At 47.0% G+C, this 22,614-nt stretch overlaps 1 protein-coding gene across 1 annotated transcript in view; it reads right to left on the reverse strand.

Moving 5' to 3' along the window:
• The window catches only part of BRWD3 (bromodomain and WD repeat domain containing 3), a 59,555-nt gene extending 52,301 nt beyond the window's left edge, over positions 1 to 7,254 (reverse strand). Inside the window, exons 1-4 of the mRNA XM_080624699.1 lie at positions 6,981 to 7,254; positions 6,822 to 6,880; positions 6,631 to 6,660; positions 6,292 to 6,351 (exon numbers count right to left, since the gene is read on the reverse strand). Of these exons, the coding sequence (XP_080480825.1) occupies positions 6,292 to 6,351; positions 6,631 to 6,660; positions 6,822 to 6,880; positions 6,981 to 7,017 (186 nt within the window). The 5' untranslated portion in view covers positions 7,018 to 7,254. The remainder of the gene's footprint in view (positions 1 to 6,291; positions 6,352 to 6,630; positions 6,661 to 6,821; positions 6,881 to 6,980) is intronic.
• Positions 7,255 to 22,614: the final 15,360 nt, after the last annotated feature.

Raw genomic sequence — 22,614 nt, forward strand, 5'->3', positions numbered from 1 at the left:
TACATGCTTCTCAGTCCACAATTGCCAATTCTAATAATTTATCAAGATTAAAGGATTTAAAAGAAAGAGAGCAAACAATCCAGAAGCTGTGGAATTTAACACTTCCAGAGTAGGGAAAAAACCAAACCGTACCACTGTCTCTGGAAATACAAAGTTTCACAGAAAGTCCAGACCATTCTCCTAGTGTCATGCAGCAAAACACTTCCCCTTTCACTCAGGAGCACGCTCCTTTTAAAGTATCGCTGCTATTCTATGTCTAGAGAAAGGTGCTGAATTCAGCCTGGCAGCAAATAACCTACTATGGAGGCAGAGCAGAACTTATACAACAAGCAGTCCTGGTTAGCTCAGTGCGTCGACTCAGAAATGGAAAGGGACTTTATTGGTTAAAGATCCGCAGGTTAAGGCACAGTTTTATAAGGAACAGCAAAGAGAGAGAACATCAACACAGGTGCAAACCGGCCAGCATTCAAAGATGAAAGATGGATGCGCCAGACTGACAGAGCATGTGGCAGTTATCTGCACATGCCTGGTGGTAATTTGCCTGGGACATCGTTAAGCAGCTCAGGATACCAGACATCTGCTTGATCGCAGACCAGAAAAGTTGGCAAATCCACCATGGAGCCAGAGTTAAACCGGCACAAGCGTGCTGCTGAGGAATCTAGATTTTAGTGCACAATTTTATTAGACTGTAAATTTCCCTAAGCAACAGTTAATGTGGAGCATATTGCACAGACCAGGCACACACTGAAGTGACCATTCACTTTAGTAACATGCCCTACTCCCCAGATTTGCCACCTGCAATCAGAACCGTGCCATGCTACAGAAGAAATGCTGTATCACACTTCTTTCCCTGAACATTTTTCATGTTTCTACAAGCCAGAAGAGCCCAAATAAGTGGCCCATAATCTGAATATTGTCACTGTTGTTATTACCAAAGCAGGCAGCAAAAGCAGCAAATTCTCCTGGAGAATATTTTTCCATATTAAGTTCCAGATAAAATGCTTAAACCACAGCCCAATGCAAAACAAGCAATTCTATTTTCAGGTTCCCAAAAGAACTTGAAACAAAAATCCTTTCTTTCACCTCTGCATGAGATAGCTGTAAATGGGTTTTAAGTATCTTTCCAAAACATGAAGCTGCAAACATAGAGCTGAGAGAAACAATGATTTCTGAAAAATCAGATTTTCGTTGAAAGAAGGATGGAAAAAGGCAAAGCATCAGTTATAGCCACACCTTTTAGGGTGTGCTAGTCCAAACCCCATACAAGGATATTATCACCTCCTCAAATACATTGGAAAATATTTTTTTGGAGTATTAGAAAATATTTTAGAAAACTCAAAAAAAAAAAAAAAAAAAAGAATTGGACACAAGTAATACAGGCCAAAAACATGCCTGACAAGAACTGTTTAAAGTGTGTCATTAAATAATGCAGAAGAGCTGAAAACGTGCTAAGGGAGAGCAAGTTCTGCACCCTGGGATAAATTGTGAAGGGAAAAACCTTTTGTTGCCTTAAGATGTGAAAACCCCTATAATGGTTAACATGTGAGAGCCCAAGAATGCCGCAGTAACACAGAAGAGTTCTCAGATGTCGTAACCCTACAGGTCTTCTGGATCTAAAAAAACTTTCAAGAATTGCGTAAAGTTAACTCATTCTTTTAAACAAATCTATATAAACAACCCCGGGCGAATATAACACAGCCCTGACTGCTTGAACCAGTATGGACAGAAGTTGCTACAGTGATAAGCAGCTCCAAGTAAAGTAAACCAGGTAAAGAACTATTAGCGAAGTCACGTCAGGGCTAGGAGAAAGTCATACCCCCAAAGGTGTTCATGCTTCTATTGTTGGAAGCATTACCATGTAACCTCAAAGACTACTGGGCAAAGGGTTCTCAGTGGACAGCTAAGAAGACAGGCAAGAAGCTTGTTGATCCCAGAAACAAACAAAATACCCTGGTATGACTCCTGACAATTTCTCCTCCAAGGAAGGAATTTCCTCCAACAGAGGAAACAAACAAAAATGACTTGTTGCAACTACTACTTATAAGATGCCTGTCTTCCCAGGGATCAGAACCAGATAGCTCTGAAATACCTCTTTCAGGAAGCCCAGTAAAACATTGCTTCAAAGCACAGACTAAATTTGACACAAGACCAATGGAAGTGATGCAGGCTGCAGTGAAGACCTTCGAAGGCTCCTCCATAGCCAGTCCCCTGTGGGCAGTTGTGCAGCAGCACCAGATTTCTAACCTCCAGGCAGTCGTACGACGCTTCCCTTGTTTGCCAAAATAACAATCAATTAAGAATCAACTGACAACTGTATCAAAAAGGCAGCAGAGGAGACCAAGAAGACCAAGCTGAGCAAGCAGGAAATTACTCAAGACTTCAAATATGGAATCTCAGCAAAAAGGAGCTCGGATACTGGACGTGCACAAGATGTCAACAGTATGCAAATAGACATGAATTTGAAAAGCCATTACCAGATTCCCCAGAGAGAACAGGTTGGAACTACCATACTGCCAGATGACATTTTCCTGAGGTGACAAAACCGTAACATCTCTTCTCTGCTAATGCGGGATTGGCGGTATCTATAAATAACAGAACCTCGGACTCAGAGCTAGTTTTAAATCAATGCAGACGGGCAGGGCAGAAACTCAAAGCCAAATCCCATAAGCTGTTCCATACCAGCACAGCCACTCAAGGATGCAAATTCTCCACTTGAATACATTGTCAAACAATAGCTGATTGTTTTTCCTGAAATTGTACTTATCTTCAGCACAAAGACCAAAACAGGCTGAGCCAGAAGACACAGCCTATCAAAGTTCTTGAAAACCAGACCAGAGCCAGTCATCTTTATCAGGAATAAAGAGAGATAATTTCAAACAGCAGTCCACTGGAGACTGTTCTGATAAGCTGAGTTGATTCAGCTTGACTCATCTGTACAACAGCTGACTCCACACTGAATGGCTGTGGTTAATTTAAAATAGGTGTACTAATTGTGTGCAAGTTTGACATACTTCAGGCCTTCATAAGGAAAGTGATGACCCTCCCCTTTACAAACATGTTTCATGCCTCAAGACCACCAGCAGTCAATAACAAAATAAAACTCGCTTTGGAGTACATCTGGATGACTACCTAGACAGGCAGCCACATGTTGCACATAAAAAGTACTCCAAAGTGGAACAAGGAGAAACGACAACAGGAACACAAACACACATAAGCGAGTGTTCTCTGCACGGTTTTGCTCATTAGGTGTGATTCTTCTTAGTGTGTCTTAAATTACTCTTCTGCCTTGTGGTACCTGACATTAAAAGTCAAAGACCAAGTTCAAATAAAAATAAATAATAATAAAAAAAGAAATCTCAACAGAGAGTTTCAGACCTTGACTAAAAGCTGGAGTGAAGTGGGAGTAAACATTCCCAAGATAAAAGCCACCTAACAGGAGATTCGGTTGTTACATCTTTATCATTTCCAAAAAAGCAGTAACAACATACTCAATGGCAAGAGTATCGGTGTATTTTCTGAAACATACCAACACCAACCTGAATAGTCAAACTGAGAATGGAAAACAAAGTTGAAACATCAGCAATTAAAACAAGAAATACTTGGTTGGATTCACCAAAGCAGAATACTGGGCAAGCAATCAAAGAAATCAGACTTCTCTAAATTCACTGGGTTCGACTGTCTCAGGCCTGCCTGGCCAGCGTAGTTGCAACACTGGGCAGAGATTGTAATTAAATATGGTTTTCTGTCTGGAAGTATTCAACAGGGAGAAACGAGTAGAAAAGACTCTACCTCCAATTGCTAGCATCTGTAGTTTATTTTGGTTCACTATGTGCCTGAGATAATTCACACAAAGTTCAGAGCTATCTCTGTTCTTCACAATCCTGGCTTTGTTCTAAACACAACATGCAGACATCTACCTAGTCCTGAAGTCGAGTAGTTCAGGTTAATATACAATCATATGCAACCAAAGGTCCAAATTCCAAATACATCAGACCCTAAGCAATGAGGGAAAAAACCAGCCTTTCTTCAACATCCTCAACAGTGAAAGCTTCAGTCTGAGGATGAACAGAGAGGAGCTCAGCTCACCCTACCCAGCATCAACCTGCCTCACTGTAATGATTCATTTATAGTCCTGTTCCCTACTGTAAATCATAATGAAAAGTTAAATAATACTCAGTAACAGTCATTACCACCAAATACTACTATATAATAATATACAGTAATAAATAAAAAGGCAATATAAAAGGACTTATTAGTTTCATACAAGAGGAAAAAAAAATCCTGTACTTAATTTTGATAATTCTATACAGCAAGAAGCAATTTCCCACTAATTCCAAGCCTCACTTTACAAAGGTTTGGTCTCCTGTTTCTGAAAGTTTAAAGTGCATGGTTTCAACACCACCATCCAACACACACACATCAAAAAAGGTTTTAAGGCTTTTCTATTCGCACTCCATAGAACGAAAGGGAAAAACGTACATGCTGCTGTGACTGACTAAGCAAAACCAGCGTGTCTGAAATCAGACTTCATACTGTCAGTTTCCTCTGAAACTAACAATAGTCACAAGCTAAACCTGAGCAGCCTATACTTACAGTTCCTGTAAATTCCAAGTAAATTCAGCATTAAAATGTATTGAATGCAGTACTTACTCTGTGTCAGTTCATACAATACACAGTCCCAGAATTATCCACAAGAGCTATGATGAAGCATGACTTTCATCTTAAATTCTTAATACACTTTGGAAAAGGAAAGCCAGCAGGTACAAATGCCTCATCTCGGCACAAGGAGCTCTTCCATCTGTATCTGAGCTTCTGCAACATTGCTAAAGTGGAAAACTAACTGTTGAGCAAGCCATAAAGCAGCTGGAGCAACAGTCGTGTCAAAATGCCACATCACCATTGCACTGAGCAAGATGGGAAAGGCAAGGATGTATTTTCAATTCCTTCCAGGTGAGGAGACAGCAATGATCACATGCATGCAGTGTATCAATATTATAAAAGCTATTAGTAAGTTTACCGCATTCCAACTGCAAAGTGCTAAATCAGCACCAGACATTATTGCCCAGAGCTCCCAGAAATGGAAACGAGGCCATCTGTAGCCTTCAGAAACACATCAGAATGACTTTTGGGTTTCGCTGCTGTCTCAGGGAGGCCAGCACGGCCACGCGCATCTCAGGGCCGCAAAGGGAGAACGTCCATCCCCACGGACCAGGCCCTTGGCAGCGCAGAGGGAAACTGACCTTTCTCAATGACAGAGATCCGTATGGTTTGTACCTAGCACAGGCAGCTACTCCATGTGTTTCACTGGCATTTAATAATTTCAATGTATCATTTCCTAAAACCCACTTTTTACATTGAAGCAGGGCCAGCCGCCCCGGCTTGGGTCAGGGTTTCTGCCCCGGCTGCTGCCGCAGGCCGGGAATCCGTGAAAACGGCGACGGGCCCGGCGGCACGTCGGCACGGAACACACACACACACACACACACACACACACACACACGCCCCGCTGCCCGCGGCCCCCGCCGGCTCCGAGGCCTGGCGATGACAGGAACCAGCTCCCGCGGCCTCTGCCAGCCCGCGGGTGCCCCCCCGGGATTTGGCCGCGTTGCTCTTCGCTGCTGCGGGGTGGGGAGGGGAGACCCCGGCCCTATCAGCCCCATCGCCGGCAGCCCAGGGCGGGGGGGGAGGCCTGTCAAACCGCCTCCCCGTGAGGCGCCGGGGCACGGGCGGCGCTCCCCCGGGCTGCCAGGAGCCGGCCGAAGCGCCCCGAGGCCCTCTGCAGGCCGCAGAGGAGCCGCCCCGGCTGAGCAGCGAGGGGCGCGCAGGGCAGCCGGGGGTCTAGAGGGGGAACCGGCGCCCCGCGCCCCATCCCGCCCACCCTGCCAGTTCCTCCGCGGCGCCGCAGCCAATCAGCTGCCGCCTTCCATCGCCTCCCGCCGCTCTCCGGGTTGTAAGACGCGGCGCCATTCGCCGGGCTGGGCCCCGGTGTGTGCCCTCAGATAACCCTCCCAGCCCCACAATAGCTCGTCGCAGTCAGTCAGTCAGCACCAAGCAGCCCCCGCCGCCACCCCGGTGTGTGCGTCCCCCTACACCCGGCCCGGCCGCGCCTCCCCTTCCCTCCCGTCCGCACCCCCGCGGCCCGGCCGGGCGGCAGCCGCGGCCTCGGCGGAGCGCAGCCCTGAGGGAGGACTGGCAGGGGGGTTGGGGGGGAGACACGGGGAGCGGCACACGGTGCGGCGGTAGGGAGTAAGGGGAACTTGTCGGGGAAGTCGGGAGTGAAAGTTGGCTCACCAGGTCCTCGAAGCTCCGGCGGTGCTCCTTGCCCTGCCAGTCCAAGCGCCGGGGGATCAGCTGCGGGAGGGAGACGGGGAAGAAGGGGAGGAGGAACGGGGACGGAGGCGGCCGTCAGACCCCGGCCGGCCCCGCGCCGAGCGCCCCCTCCCCGGGCGGCGAGCGGAGCCCCGCCGGTGCCAGCCCGCCCCGGGGAGGAGCCCCTCCGCCGCTGCCCCCGGCCCGCCGCCCGCAGGGTCTCCCGCAGCCCCGGGCTGGCTTCATCAGGGCAGGGCACCCCCCGACACCCCCCCGTCCCGAGAGCTTCCCACGTCCGTCCCGCCGAGGCAGGCGCTTTACCTGGTGCTCCTCCAGCTCCTCCACCAGCACCTGGGGAGAGACGGACACACGGACACACACATACACACAAAGGACGTGAATCCGGCGCCCGCAGCGCAGCGGCTCCCCCGCCTGCCGTCCCCTTGCCCCAGCCCGGCTCGGCCCGTCCAGTCCCCGCCCGGCCCGGCCGGAGCTCCCGGCTCCCCGCTCACCTGGGCGGATTTCTTGCAGGGTCCGGACTGCAGGAACCGGGCGATCAGGTAGTAGAGCTCTGCGGAGGGGAGGGGAGGGAGGGAGGGAGAAGGGGACACGGTTACAACGGGGGGCGGCCGGCGGGGCGGAGGGCAGCCCCCGCCGCCAGCGATACCCACCGGCTTCGAGCTGGGTCGGGGCGGCCGCCGTCGCCATCCTCCTCAGGAGGCCCGAGGGGGAGGGGGGGTGTCGGATCGCACCCCGGGGAGACGCCGCTCCTACTGCGGCAGAGCCCCCATGGAGGAGCCCCGCTGCCCGTGCGCGGCGCTAGCCCCGGTCCGACTCCCGCTCGGGCTCATCGCATCGCCGGTCGCCCCATAGAGATCCCGGCCCGAGAGGCAGGCGCCGAGCGCGGTGCAGGGCGCGCCGCCCGCCACACGAGGGCGCTGCACGGCTTCGCGACAGGGGGAAGCGGCGCCGGGAGGGGACGGGGCGGAAGCGCCTGGCCGGAAGGGGGCGGGTGTGACGCAGCGGGGTGGTGCTCGTGCGTCATGCGGCACTTCCGGCCGGCGTCGGGGTGAGGTGGGGATGGTGGCGTCTGCGCTGTGCCTGGGCCTTGCGCCGTGGCGGGAAGGGCCCAGCGCTGGGAAGGGGAGGACCGGGAAATAATTAGTTGTTAATAGGAAGCGCAGGGATCTTTAGGGACACGGTGCGATGACGCGTGATGAGCTGGAGGCACAGATAACATAGAATCATAGAATGGTTTGGGTTGGAAAGGACCTGCCATGGGCAGGGACACCGTCCGGTAGAGCAGGTTGCTCCAGGCCCCACCCAGCCTGGCCTTGGGCACTGCCAGGGATGGGGCAGCCACAGCTTCTCTGGGCACCCTGTGCCAGCGCCTCAGCACCCTCACAGGGAAGAACTGCTTGTATCTAACTGAACTTGCCCTGTTTAAGTTTGAACCCGTTATCCCTTGTCCTGCTGCTACAGGCCCTGATGAAGAGTCCCTCTACAGCATCCTTGTAGGATGCCTTCAGACACTGGCTGTGTTCATGATAGGGTTTAATCCACCGTAAACATAGAGGTGCTTGAGACAAAGTGTGATGTGGGTGCCTGGGGTTGGGCACCTTGAGAAGTGAGTCATCGCTCAGACAGGCTGTGATGCATCTCACATGAAGTGGGCAGTGCCAGTGCCTCAGCAGATACAGTCAGTACTACACCCTGAGGGGCATGGTCATGCCAGGGTTACAGGATGGGAGGCTGCAGGAGCCAAATTAAAACTGTTTGCTCCCAGTATCCAGGAAATGAAAATATGATTGATACAGCACATGTTCCCATCAAGAAAAAAAGGGCTCAATATCAGTCGCTGTCGATATTCTCAAGGGAAACAAATACTTTTTCGATGGGAAATATCCTGTCAAAGCTCCAGAAATTTATGCCACCTTAGTAATAAGTTGTTCAAACGTATTAAGTGAATTAGCAGCGTTCTTTAGTGTAAAATTATGGTTTGCCACCAAAAATACTTGGCATTGGGTATTAGAACTCCCCAAGCCTTGGCAGTGTAACAATCAGTGTCATAACTGGAAAATGAAAAAAGACAACTCATCTTCATGCTTTGAATGCCAAGAGCTGAATCATCCTCAGTCGATGCCATTGAAACATTAGGAATAAATTCATTCTGAGCATGACTGGGCTTTCTGCGGAGCAGTGTGTTCAGAGTTCTACCTGCTGTGGCTGTCAGGATGTGATCCTTCCTGCTGGAAGCCTCTTGTTGGGTTGTTTCAGGCTGCCCAACCAAGCACAGGAGCTCTGGAGGAGTTGGGCACTTGACATTCCACTGCTCTGCATAATTCACCTACGCTCACCCACCCCTTTACACAGCTGCGGGAGTTGTTTTGTGCCAGGAGTTCACTGGGTGATGTGGAGACCTCATTTCTTCATCCTCTGAAGTTCTCAAGCTGCTCATGGGAGTTTAAATATGTAAAAAATGTCACTCTTGGAATCTTTTTTAAGGTTCATTGATCAGCTCATCACCCACAGAGACACAAGGTGCCGCCTCGCCAAGCTGCAAACCTCCATTCTAGGGATAGTAACAGCTCTCCCACCTCTCCAGTGTTACACCAGAGCCTCTGAAGTTACAGCACGGGTGCTTCCTTTGAGAGAGACAGTCCAAAACTTCAGTTCTCAAATTACCAGCTAGGAAAAGAGCGTGGTCATACTTGCTGTCCTTAGAGGTAACATGTTTCCCACCTGTCTTCAGAACTGAGAATTGCAAGCTCATCTTTTTATGCATGACAGGAATGCATAAAATGTCTGGTTTATAATAATATTTTATAATATACTCTGAAAGTACATATCAGTCTGCGACAAATCACAGCACCATAAATACTGTACAGCACCATGTCCTGGTGTGTTCTAGTGCTAAGAGTTACCCAATACATTTCTTTATGAATATGATGCCTTTCCTTGGCATCTTTTGGTCGGTGCCATACTGAATCCTCTGTGATTTGCTTTTATTTGAGCCTTGGGGTGGCAACACGTGAAGTTGCACCACCACAATAGGCAGGATTATTCTTTGGGGGCTGTAGAGCTGATGGGAATTACTGTGGTAGCTAAAGTAGGCTCTGAAATGGAAAACCTGGGATAGAAAATGTCCCCAAAGGAAGCTTCTCTGTCCCTCACTTATGTCTTTCCCACACCATTCCATACAGAAGCTCACTTAGGCTCTTTGCCTAAATGCTCATAGATACACAACCTCGCTGCTCCATGTTGCTCCATGTTGCACCTTCATTGCTGCTCAGATGGATTCATGCATCAACAAGAAAGGAGCGTGTGAGTAATCACCCAACTATTTGTTGTGTGTGTGTGGCAGAGTACAGGTGCGCAGGCATCCTGCAGTCCCGTGAATACAAACGGAGTGTTAGTCGTGCCCAAAACATCTGTTGTATAACTCTTCCCTTGGCTGAGCTCTGTCAGTGCATTGTGACTACAGTTTACTGCTCTGCAGTGACTCCTAAGCCTCTTCTGATACTGCTGGTTCCCCGGCGTCTTGGCTTCCTATCGTTAATGTTTTCCCAGTTGCTTTATTATTCCCTGAGGCTGCTATAAGAACTGTGATTGATACTTCTTCCCATTTTTCCCAGGTTTCCCCCTTAAGGAGTCGTCTGCCTGGTGAGTAGTGCCCATCCTTAAGTGTAGTTTTCATTCCCTGAAAGCTCTGTCTCCACAGCACACTGCAGCCACACGTGCATCTTGCAGCTCCATGACTCATCTCTCTTTCGATCCTCTGCGTCCGAGCAGCAGCATGCTGAGGGATGATAGTAAATCTCCTAGTGAAAGCCAGATTTTATGATTGTGCTTATTCATCTTTCTCCAAAGCAGAACTCTATTATGTAAATGCCAACAAAAGCAGCGGCACCAAATAGTGAGGAACACATTAACTGGTGTGGTAATAGTTGTTAATGGACAACGGAGGTATTCAGAAGCAGACATGCTATGAGAAGGAAACTGGATGGTAACAATTTCTTTCCATACTGCTCTTTAAAGAATAAATAAGTAGAAATGAAAGCCTTTTAATAAGTAGAAATTTAAGCCTTTAAAAGATACTAGGAGTAGAAACCGGTAGTATTCAAACACCCATCCCTTCCACCCATTTGGTTTGTAGAAAACTCTCAGCACTTGAAAACAAGCCATTTTTCAGCTTTTTGCCTCTTTCTGATCCACCCAGGCTGAACTAGTGCTTGCACTCAGGGTATTTCTCATACCTGTATTCCACTGTGGCCCATCATGCCCTGTTACTGAAGTTGAGAGTAAATGCAAGCCAGCAGAGTTTATCCCTCTTTAATTTGACTATAAATTAAATTAACTTCCCAATAGTCAGCTTGTAACACCAGGTAAATATCTTTTTTTTCTTCAGTGTTACGCTGTCCCAGTGGGTCAGATTCTGACCTGCTTTTAGTGTGAAAACATGATTGCAATTTTTCACAAACCAGACAAAAATGTGCTGCTGCAAATCGAAAAAAGAAGGTTTAGAGTGGAATCCTGCAGGGGTGTCTGGACTCTTCCTTTCCTTTTCAGTAAATGTAGATGGGAGTACATATGTTTGAATCCATTTGGGTTTAAACACTAGAGCAAGTTAAAAGCATTTTCAACTTTTTTCTGTATTTTCCATGCACATTTCTAGGTGCATCCTGCTTATCTTGGGCATTTCATGTGCAGCTAAGTGGCACACAAGGATCATAAGTGTTGCAGAAATTAAGTCCAAGATTTTGTTTAACTGGTAGAAAAATAAGTGCTATTTAGAAGGAATTTAAGAATTGGAGCCTTGTACTATGCAGTTACTATGTAAGCAAACATGAATATGGAAAAGTCAAGGTTTATTTTAGGATTATCTCTAAATGTAGCACTTAAAAATTAAATGTAGGTATCACAGTTTATTTATTCTTAAAAAAAATGAGGTGCAAAAAATTAGCAGTAATTATAGTCTTGGGCTTTGCTTGAGTGCAGAGATTCTGCGTGCAAACTGCCATCCTGTCTTGTGGGAGAAATCTCCATATTTCCACTCCTTCATACAGCTTTCTCCCTGGATATGAGCTGTTAAATAATAACTAAGTAGCTGCTGGGTATTATACAAGATCTGCTCTAGGTTTATTGCTATATTTAAAGAAATAGTATTTAAATTCCCTTCTGCATCATACCAATCTTTCCTCTAGATGGTGCCCGAAACCCAAGAGTTGGGTGTAATACTATCCCATATGGAAGGCTATTGGGAAATAGTCAGGACGCCACTCTCCTTTGTTTCTAAATTCTATCGTATAACACTTCATCTCACTTGATAGATTACTTCTGCTGCATAATGTAAATACAGTGTTTCTTCCTCTCGAGAATCTTGAAATCCGTTTGCTAAAGCCTAAAGTGCCACCTGCCTGAAACAGTATCATCTGTTACTCTGTGGACCGATCCATATTTCATATTTCTTATGGCAGCCATTAGCTGATGTTAGCTGTTGATTGGCTAGATGGTATGTACATCACTGCTGCAGCTGTGGGAGCTTGTTATTTGCCTAGTTTTCAAATAAATTAATTCTCTCTGAGTATTATTAGTTATGTCTATATTTTACATAGAAAGGCAAAATTTCAAATATGGATGAAACGCATATGAAAATGGGCAACAGTGATCTATGTATGTATAAGCTCATAGCTTCATAAGCAGAAGGACTGGGTAAATAGTGTCAGTATTCCAGTGTATTCAGCATCACTGAATTTGAACATTATACCTGAAAGTGCTTGTAATCCAGCAAGTTCTATAAGCAGGAAAATTCATAGAATCATGGAATGGTTTGTGTTGGAAGAGACCTTAAAGCTCACCCAGTTCCAACCCCCTGCCACGGGCAGGGACACCTTCCACTAGAGCAGGTTACTCCAAGCCCCTGTGTTCAACCTGGCCTTGAACGCTGCCAGGGATGGGGCAGCCACAGCTTCTCTGGGCACCCTGTGCCAGCGCCTCAGCACCTTCACAGGGAAGAACTGCCTAGCAGCTCATGTAAATCTCTGCTCTGTCAGTTTAAAGCCATTCCCCCTTGCCCTGTCACTACATGTCCTTGTCAAACCCATTTTCCAGATTTGTCATTGGCCCCTGTCCAGCCTGTCAAGGTCACTCTGGATTACTGTTATTTATGAGCAACAAGGTAGTTTTTGTTAATGTTGGTATTACAACTGTGGTCCACAACATCCCTATCTAAGGGCCTGATTCTGTCCCTGTGTCCCCAGGAGCTCCCCAGTTAGGACTGAGCCCATATCTCCACCCTTTCCCAGCAGCCTAGCTCTTCTCTTAAGATGGTCAGGGCTGTTGCCAGCTGAGGGGTCATGATGCTCAAAAGGGGCTCTCACCCCAGAAACACCACCTGATATTTCCTGGGGCTAATTCAGCAACTTCAGATCTTGCTATTTATTTTTTTTTATAATCTTTTGATATTAATTTTCGCATTTTTGGGGGCCTAATTCACTTCTGGAAGTGCTCAAGAGCTGTAAGCCTGGGCACAGTGTGTGACTGCAACTGTGAATTCCTCACCTCTCTCCTCGCATAGCTGGACATGCAAATTTTACTGGAACTCCAGCAACTAAGTATATAATGTAAATAGAATTATGTCCCTGTGTATCCCATACTCTTTCTCTGCTAAGTTATGAGGACTTTTATGTCTTTCAATTGTCTTGGCCAGTATTAGCTATTTTTGGGAGTGAGCACACACAGTTCACAACAGGTTTTAAAAGTGCTGCTTTTATTGAAATAGAAAGAAGTTTAAAGCCAGTTGGAGGTATTTTATATATTTGTTGATATCCATAACATGTAGGCATTGTAAATAAGCTCATTAATACTTCTGTGGGTTTATCATGAACTTTCTAAGTCATGACTAAAACTAATGCTTCAGGTTGACGATGAGGAAAATGGAATGGGCTCTGTGAGTCTCACAATAACACCAAGATTACAAACGAAAACCAAATCAAGGAGAAGTCACCTCCCTTCCCCATGCTCTTTATGTATCCCTGCTATATTCTCTTTTAGGCATCTCTTCCAAATAAGAAAGCCCTACTCTGTTTCACCCCACAAGGTGATTTTTGCAGACCACTACTCCCTCCCCTTGTGTTTTCCACTTTTTCTGGGTATGCACCCTGTAAAGAGAAGGCTGAAACATGCGGGCACACCACAGGCTCCTGCAGGGCCGTAGGAACACTTGTTTTGATTTGTTCTTTGTGTCCTCCCTAACAATTCCTTACATCTGTTTGCCTTCCGACTGCCCCTGAGCACTGTGCATAGCTCTATGATAATGCCAGCACAGCAAGCAGTAGTCGGTCAGAGCCTGTTTGGATGCCATTGTAGTGATTTGTATGATTTTGCATCCATCAAAGTTTAATTTCACTTGTGGTTCTAGTCCTTAAATCTCAGGCCTGATTTAGACCAGGGCTTTCAAACTAGGGTTAAGCAGTCTGGCAATTTCATATTTGAGCACTTCTCTGGAGCTCTCAAAATGCTGTCCCACACAGGAATTTTGATCCTTTTATTTGTATTTATTCAGTTTAAAGCCTCTTCTAGTGATCTTCAGTTTGAGATAACTTCTCCATCTTATCCCTCATAAAGAAAGGCTTTAACGTGGAAACCTCCATAAATTCCTCCGTAGTAAACAGTGAGTCACATATTTCACTTAGTTCTTGTACTTCCATCATTTTGTGGACATATACATTCTCCTGTAGCCTTCCAGTTCTCATCTCTGGGAAAAGTCTGATATCCTCCGGAGTTCACTTTTCAGAACCTCCTTTTTTTTGGAGGGGGCCTTAACTTTTTAGGGTTTGAGATACAGCCTGCTAGACTATGTTTTCCTTGTCACCTCCATTTGGAGACGACTTGCATTCTTGGAAGGTCCCTTAAAGCTTTACTTGATAGAAGGGCTAATTTGATTTAATCTCTGATGAAGTGTTTTTCAGCACCTGCAAGTGCTTGTCCTTTTGGCTCTTCCTTTTCATTCCTTTTACACCAATAAGAGAGTTTTTCTTTACAATTTGTGAAGTCCCTGAGTTGTGTGGCTGAGTGCTGGGCTGGTATTGATGGAGAATAACACGCAAGGTCAGTAGATGTGAGGTGAAGCCATGAAGGCAAATAGTGGCCATAAAGACAGAATTCTGTCATTGGTCTTTACTTTCACGAGGTGTTTCATTTGCACAGACTGTAGAGGTGAAAAAAACCATCTCTTGTTTATTCTCCACATTATCCATTAGATCCAAAAGATCTCTTTCCAGGGTGCTTCTGGAACAGCTGAGGAATGTTTCCTTGGGAGACAGAGTGCATCCTGAGATGGGATATTGAAAAACCCCAGGGAGAGCGATGCTTAACCTCTTGGAACAGGTTCTCATTCAGGTTTGAATGCATCAGGTTTGAGCGCGTCAGGTTTGAGCAAATGTCAGAGAAATGCTGGGAGCACCAGTGTAGGGATTTAAGGAGAACAGAGTCTTGTGGGATGCTTCGATAGTCTTCAAGGAGTCTCTTCCTGTCTTTCTTACAAGGATGGGGGAAAACAACACAGGCTGCAGTGCTCCCTCCCTCTTGGGAGAAGAAAGCAATAGGACAAAAACTCTTGCTGGAACTTTTCTCCTGCAGCACTTTCATCCCGTCCTCCCTGAGGGCAAACAGCTTGAGGCGTGATCACGTTCAGGGGGGCGAGGAGGACCCATTCTGCTGCATCAGCCCTGTCCCGGGGGACACAGACATCCCTGAGCTGGGGATTTTCTTTGTTCCCTGCAGCCCCACCCGCCTCTTTAGCCAAAAATGAGATTTTTCACTAGCTGTGGAAGTCTCCTGCTTGTGCTTTAATACTAATTTCGGCAATCTGCACGCAGATCCTGAGCTACCTTATCCAGGAATCGGCATGGCAGCCCTGAGGTCCAGCCCCATCCGAGGTGACAGAGTTGGTTTCATTGGACAATATGGATTTAATGAACAGGCAGCCCGGCACTGGGAACCATTTCGCTCAAATAGCTGCAAAATAAATGATGGGACATTTTCCAATGCAGTGCTGCAGCCACCCAGAATACCACTATAAAATTCACAGATGCAAACCAGAGTGCATTAAGCAAGGCTTAGGGGGATTATTGAATTAAATTGGTTGTCCCTTCCTCCCTTCCCCCAGTCAAACACATTAGAAATCTAAATACAAAAAGGGGTGTTAAAACAACACAATGGGCTTTGCTAAAACCTATAACAGCAAAGAAACTCATTGTTAGGGCTGTTGCTTTATTCTAGGCTGCTATTGTGTTCAGGCACAGCGCTGTGTTTCCGAGGGTTTCTGTCGGGAGCTGGAGAGCCGTGGGTAATCTTATGAAGCACAGAAACTGCCACGGCTCTAATGCTCCCAGAATGGCTCTGCTTTGGTAATTCCCTCTGCAAAGAGAACTGCAACAGAACCATGTACAGCGCAGGACCGCTGCCTCCACGCCTCCACCACCAAATAGCTCTGCCTGACTTCAGCATCCGTTATCCACTGCTGGCTATCCCCAGCTCTGTCCTTTTCCCAGCGTCGCGAGCATCCAGCTCATTCCAGGGGGAGTTTGTGCAATGAAAGCTTTGCTTTAATCTGTGCTGGATTTATCCAGATGCATCAATCTCTAGAAGGCTTACATGGGTCTCAGGTCTTCTACGTGCACGTAGCCTTGGTTTGTTAATCTGGAAATGGTTTATTTGAAATTGAAAAGGAAAGAAACCTTTAAAACTGCTTTGTTTGAACTGCTTGTGGCTGCGCAGTGGAACGGGCTCTCAGTCATATCTATGGTCTGGCGCTTGCGTCATAGGTTTTAGGCTACTCTGTGGCACACTGTGCCTCTTTTAATTAAATGAATTAGAGCAAGAAAAGCATTTCCAATTTAAATTTAAATATTTAAATACCATGGTTGTTTAAATATTCAGTCTCTCAAATTAAATACTAATTTACAGAACCTGTTTCACCCAGATGACCACAATAATATTTCCTTACCTTTACATCCCTTTTCTTTACATCTTTCTTAATGTCATTCCAGATCCTTTTAGATAAAGTCTTTATTTTAATGCCGTTCTCTCAGTGATAAAATAAATTCATTAGGCTTGGGATAAAGAAATGAGACATCTGTGGAGCAACAAATAGGACTTAAAGAGATTTTAAGCTCTTTGAGTTTGTTCTTGAGTGTGCTGGAGCCTGGAGGAGGATCTCTGCACACAATGCACCACAGCCAGATGAGTGTTGTTAATAAGTGCCAATTAGTAAAGCCACCAAAGGTTATCTTTGACCTTCTCACAGTCTCACCTTGCAAGGGCTGAGGAGAATGGATAAGAAATGAGTACAGAAATGTGGTTTTGGTCCAAGTTTTACCATGGCCCTGGCCGTCCTCACCCCACGCCACTCTCGCCTCTGACTGCCCACAGCCCCATGTCTCCCCCATGCCATAGCATTGATGCTTCATCATGCAGACTGGGTCTGACATTCCAAGGTATTTTGCACCACCATGGGAAGCCAGTGTCTGGTTTAGGAAGGGGTTTGGGATGTTGACCGCTTGTGACAAGTGTAGCCTGAAAGAAAACCACAACGGTAGCAGTTCAAAACCTGAATAATATTACTATGGCAACGAAATAACTCACCTTAAAATAAAATGTGCATTGGAAAGCAATCTTGCATGCTCAGAGAACAGATAAAAACAGATCCTATTTTTTTAATATATTTTTTGCTTCCTTGAGCTCTTGACCTATTAGATGCTGGTGCAGATATAAAAGAATCCAATTTCTATCAACAATGAAATGAAACCGAACACAACCAAATCTCCAGCACTAACAGAAGCTCCCCAAGGGATGCCACAGGTCTTACAAACCAGGTCATAACCCCCTGGTGACTGAACTGCCCTTTAGCTTTTCACTAAGGGGGTGAGTGGGGTTGAGCCTTAGCTCAGCTCCATCTCCAAGCGGGACTGGGCACAAGATCTGGGCATTCCCAAAGGAGCAAGGTTTTGTCTTAATGGGATCTTTTAATAAAGCTGATATGGGAATGCTTCTGTGAGGTATGATTAATGGCCTTAGGTCCTTACTGCACAATTAACAGGAATAGCATGTTATTGTGGGCTGAAATAAAGCCAGAATGAAAGCAAAACTACTAATGGTCTGTGCAGGCCTTTTTACCTTCCTTTTCCTCCCAGGCTAGGGTAGAAGATCCCCATGCATGCAGATGTGGATGGGTTTTAATTAAGATTAAATGAATGGACTCAAGAGTATTTGAGCACTTCCTTCTGTGTTTTTAAATGAAGTTCTCTTGCATACAAAGGGAAGGATAACACCTACATCCAAGCAGTGATGTAGGACATGGATCTTCCTTTTTGCTCTTTCCCTCACCTGAGGCTGTAGGGAGGTGACAGAGCGGTGACAGTGGGAGGTGAAGGATTCTTCTGCACCCAGGCACATCTGTGCTGAGCTGAGCCTGGCTCTGTCTTCATTCACCCATCAGAATGGTGTATAAGATGCTGTCAGAAACCATTCAAAAACACAGTAGGCACGCTGCTCCTCCCTTCACTACTGGGCCAATTATAAAATAAACTCATTTGCTTTGATGGTATTTGACCTTGACAGATCCACACCAGCTGCTTTTTTATAAGTTTATTAATCTCCAAGGATCACTGTAAGTTGATTAGTATTTTTTTCCTGCTCCTTTCCCAGGTATCTCAGTTAGGCTCTGTAATTCCCCACTTCTGGTTTTTGAGGATGGGTAATATGTACAGCCATCAAGACCCAGGGACCTCCCTGTCACCTTCGGGTTGTGGTGGATGATCACCCATTGTGGCGTCCATGTCCAGGCTGTGGTGCTCTCCATGACCTGCGCTCCTCATCCCGCCACCTCAGTCAGAGGTGTTGCAGCTGCATCTCGTGATTTGACCTCAGCGTTTGTAGTTTCTACACCAGCCAAGATCTTAATTTCCCTTGTGGGAAGTCTCCCAGCCCGTTCCCGCTGGAAAGCAGCTGCAGAGGTTTCCCTGTATCTCTGCAGTCCTTCAGGTCATCTGTGCATTCGCAGTGCTTGCCCGGCATGCTCTGGAGCTCACTCAGCCGGTCCCCTTGCAGATGGGATTCCCTTGCTGACAGCAGCTGTGTCCCTTCATGATGTCCCTTCTTACATTAGGGGGAGAAACGGGGGCAGGTGGTTCATGGGCAGCATGAGGTCCTAGACCCGAAGTCCAACATCCCTTGATGAGCATCTCTGCTAAACCTCTCTTTTCAAGGCCACACTTTCTTCACAGGCATTTCTGCTTGTCCTTTCCCATCTCTGCCTTCTGCAAAGGCAAAGGGGCTTTCCTAGCTATTTGAGCCAAGTTTGACCTTGATGCGAGCCAGTCCCATAGAGAAACACGGTCACTGTTTTATGCCTTTCCTAAAGGGAAGGTGAGTGGCAGGAGCACCATGTTCAACAGAAAAGAATAAAATTGTTAGGAACTTAGTGAGGAACTGCCTCTGATCTCTAAACCCAAAGAGCAGTTGATGAAGCTAATTACTCTCTTGGCTTGTCTAATGCAACCACAAGAAGACAGAAGACCCAGGGACAAGTTGTATTCCCCTGTCTGGCCACATCCCTGTCTGCGCCAATGGGAGGTTCCTTCTCTTTAATGGGCATTTCTTTGGTGGATGCTGCCCATGTCTGTGGTGGAGCGCAGTGTATCCAACCCCGAGGGCAAGGCTGGCAGCTGAGCTCAGCCTCAGTTTTCTGGGTCTTGTCTTATTTGTTTGGATGTAAAAAAATAACCTTGTGCACATTACAATTACAGGTAAGTTCTTTCAATGTAAGGAGGGAAAAGAAATCAGCAGCTTAGGCTTCAAATGCATTTCATACCCATTTCTTAATAGCGTGGTGCTAGCACCATTTTCATGTTTAGCATTTGCCTTAAATTGTGCTTGAAATTTGGAGTTAGATCCCAGTAAATAGGCTTAGTGCAGCAGTGCCAATCAGCCCAGTGCCCCCCTCCTTTTTGGGGAGGGGGGGCAGGTTATTTTTCAGGAAAAGAAAGAGCCCACTCATCTGACATAATTTGCTAAGATTCCCTTCCCTAGTAACTGAAATAAATCGGGCTATTAAGGCCGTCATTAGGAGCAGATGTAGCTGCTTTAGGGATAGCAAGGAGCTGCTCCTGGCTCCCCCCATCTGCTGAACGAGCCCTCTGTGCCACTGCCCATCAGCTCGGTCATTATTCTCTTGTGTTGAAAAATCACAAACCCCATTGAAGACGGAAGTTAATATGCATTTGCGACGGAGCAGGAAAAGCCAAGAGTTGCTGATAAGTAAGTTATTCTGACAGATGTGAGATCCAGAGTATTAATATGTGAAGCTCAAGGCAATGAGTGGGGACTAATTATGGCTAAGTATTTTTCATGGACATAGTGTTAACCTCTTTCAGACAGGCCCAAATGCTGGCTCCATGTTTGTTCCCTCCAGCCAGGTTTGTTTTGCCGTTGTTTCTGCATTAAATAGGAGCAACGGGTGGAAATTCCAGAGTTATATCTGGGAATATCAAACTCTCTCCTGAGAGCCTTTGCTCTTCCCATGGGCATCCCAGCTGGGTTGGGACCATGATGGTTCAGCCACAACACTGCTGGTGAAATGCTCCCAAGTTCTCTCGTAATCCTGGCCACTTTTGAAACTGGAGCAAATAGCTTTGGCCATCTCTATGTCAGAGAAGCCTTGATGGGAATCGTGCCATAGTATAGACACGGCTGTGCACTGCACCAAGCTGGAGCAGCACCGGCGGCTCCTTAGCCGGGAACCCCTGGCAGCAAACAGGAGCTGTCCCGTTCAGCTTCTCTCCTCCTTGTCGAAGGCAAAGAGCATGTATGGGGTAAAACATAAAGGCCACAGGGAGCACAGCACCCATGTTTCTGCCCTGCAGCAAGCCTTGACTAATCCAGTATAAAAAAGAAACAGAAATTGCCTGGTGCTTCAGGTAGGCTGCAGAGATCTGGTTGCATTTGATTTTGAGTCCATCAGGATGATACGCTGCCACGTTATGCTGAAAATCATACTTATCCCCAGGGACTTGGATAATGGTTCAAATGGAGAGATGTACCCAGTGCTCCAGCGGGTGATGGGAGACCCATGGCCGGAGCTATTTTAAGCCAAGCAAAAAGGCAGCCGGCGTTACGCAAACCCCAACCATTCCCTGCGCGCTGGGCACAGAGCGGCTGACTGTAAATGTGTCAATAAGTGCTGAAGGCTCTGCAGAGCCATGATTTTTCCCATTTGCTTGGCAAAGTTCAGCCCGTTCATAAAACCCGAGGAGAGCCCCGCACACACGGCAGGATGTGCCAGCAGACGTGGCTGTGTAGGCAAGTCAGGACTTTTGGCTTGTGCAGAGATGAGCTGCTGCAAAAATAAGTACATTCACAATAACAGAGCGCTTCCTTGGCGCTCTGATGCTTCACTGGGATCCTCCCAGGGAGAATAGGCATCCAGAGGAGGCCATGGGGATGCTGCGAGGGCTGGAGCAGCTCTGCTCTGGAGCCAGGCTGAGAGAGCTGGGCTGGGGCAGCCTGGAGAAGAGAAGGCTCCTGAAGGGGAGACCTCAGAGCAGCTCCAGTGCCTAAAGGGGCTGCAGGAAAGCTGGAGAGGGGCTTGGGACAAGGGCCTGTAGGGACAGGCCAAGGGGAATGGCTCTAACCTGCCAGAGGAGAGACTGAGGTTAGATAGCCAGAGCAGGATGCGTGTGATGGTGCTGCTGCTCATTGGCTTGGGCTTTTTTCGAGGTGAAGTCTAAAAGCACTGATGTCCAATGATACACAGCTACCAAGTTATGGCTTGTTCCCCCAGTACTCTTCTGATTGCAGTGAATGGGGAGCTCACGTATGTTTGGTAGTACTCACAAATCTCGCTTTGTGAGAGCTTTGCCCCATTTCAACTGCAACAAGAATAATTTACTTCCATCTGCTTCTTTTGGAGCAAAGGAAAGAAAGTGGATTAAAAGCAATGAGATTATCTACCATAACACAATACTCCATAACAACTGAGTAGGAAAGAAAAGGTACGGCTCTGACACTGGGCTAGTTCAAGTAGGTGCATTGAATAGTGAGATGCCACACCACCACCAAATAGTTGAGTATGGCACATTTGAATGTCACTGGCATGGAGTCCAGACGCTGCCTCTCCCCATTCTATTGGTATTTCCTTGCAATGCCACATTTTCTCTCATCTTTTGCAGCTTACAGTCATTTGGAGAAGGAGTAGCTGGTGCAGGTTCCCTGCTCCCTGGCAGCACAGGAGGGCTGAGCTGGGATAGAAATCATTTCCCAGTGCTGGTGTGGGGCTGGAGATCCTGTGCCCACACTCCATCCCTGCCTGCTCTCCTGTGCAAGTGCCCTGCAAGAGGAAAAGTAATCACTTGCCTTACCTCTGGGTTTAATTACTCTCTGCTCCAGAGCTAATTAGGAGTGTGGTCCATCCGGAGGTCGGGATGGAGCCCTCCCTCCCAGTTCGTGCCATCTGCCATTGCCATGACACTGGCTTTGCTTTTCACGCCTGGCTGGGAGCGCTCGATGCGCGGGGTAATGGGGCTGTTTCTCCCCCTCCTTGGTCTTTGGAAAGGAATTAATAAGAAAAGAACCCGAATGGTTCAAACTGCTGTGTGCTGCCCTTTTCCTTTCCACTTTTTAAGCCTTTTAGCATACCGTTTTCCAGCAACTGGGAGGAAAATTGCCCTGAAAGAAAGAAAACAAAAATCTGTCTTATTTTTATAACAACACCCCCCCTGCGCCACACAAGCAGCTGCAGAGAATTTCTCTTCCAAACGGATGATGTAATGGGCTTTGTCAGGCAATGCTGTAATGAATAAAAACCTAGGCCCTAAAATCATCCAAGCTTTTGATGAAACTCCTAAGGTTCCTGGTGAAGCGGTCACCAAACCGAGCTCGAGCCGGTGGTTTTGTCATGCAGATCTTGACTGAAGCGAGCTGGAGAGTCGAGGGCTGAACGTGGCAATAACCAAACCTGACGGGAGAGGAGAACCAGCGTGGGGAGGGTGCTGGGGCAGCAGTGGCTGTGGGGGCACTTGCCAAGGGGGTGGACAGCCCCTGGGGACAGCAAACAGGGCTTTAGCACCCACCATGGAGCCACTCCTGCTTCAAGAAATGGGACCTGCAACCACATTATACATATATATATGTATATTTCATACATATAAGGTCTTATATATATGATATATATTACATATAAACTATAAACTAAATATTGCAGATAATACCCACTGCTGCTGCACCAATGGGCACACTGTTGCTCTC

Source organism: Psittacula echo, assembly GCF_963264785.1.
Source record: "Psittacula echo genome assembly, chromosome: 8".
NCBI classification, from domain to species: domain Eukaryota; kingdom Metazoa; phylum Chordata; class Aves; order Psittaciformes; family Psittacidae; genus Psittacula; species Psittacula echo.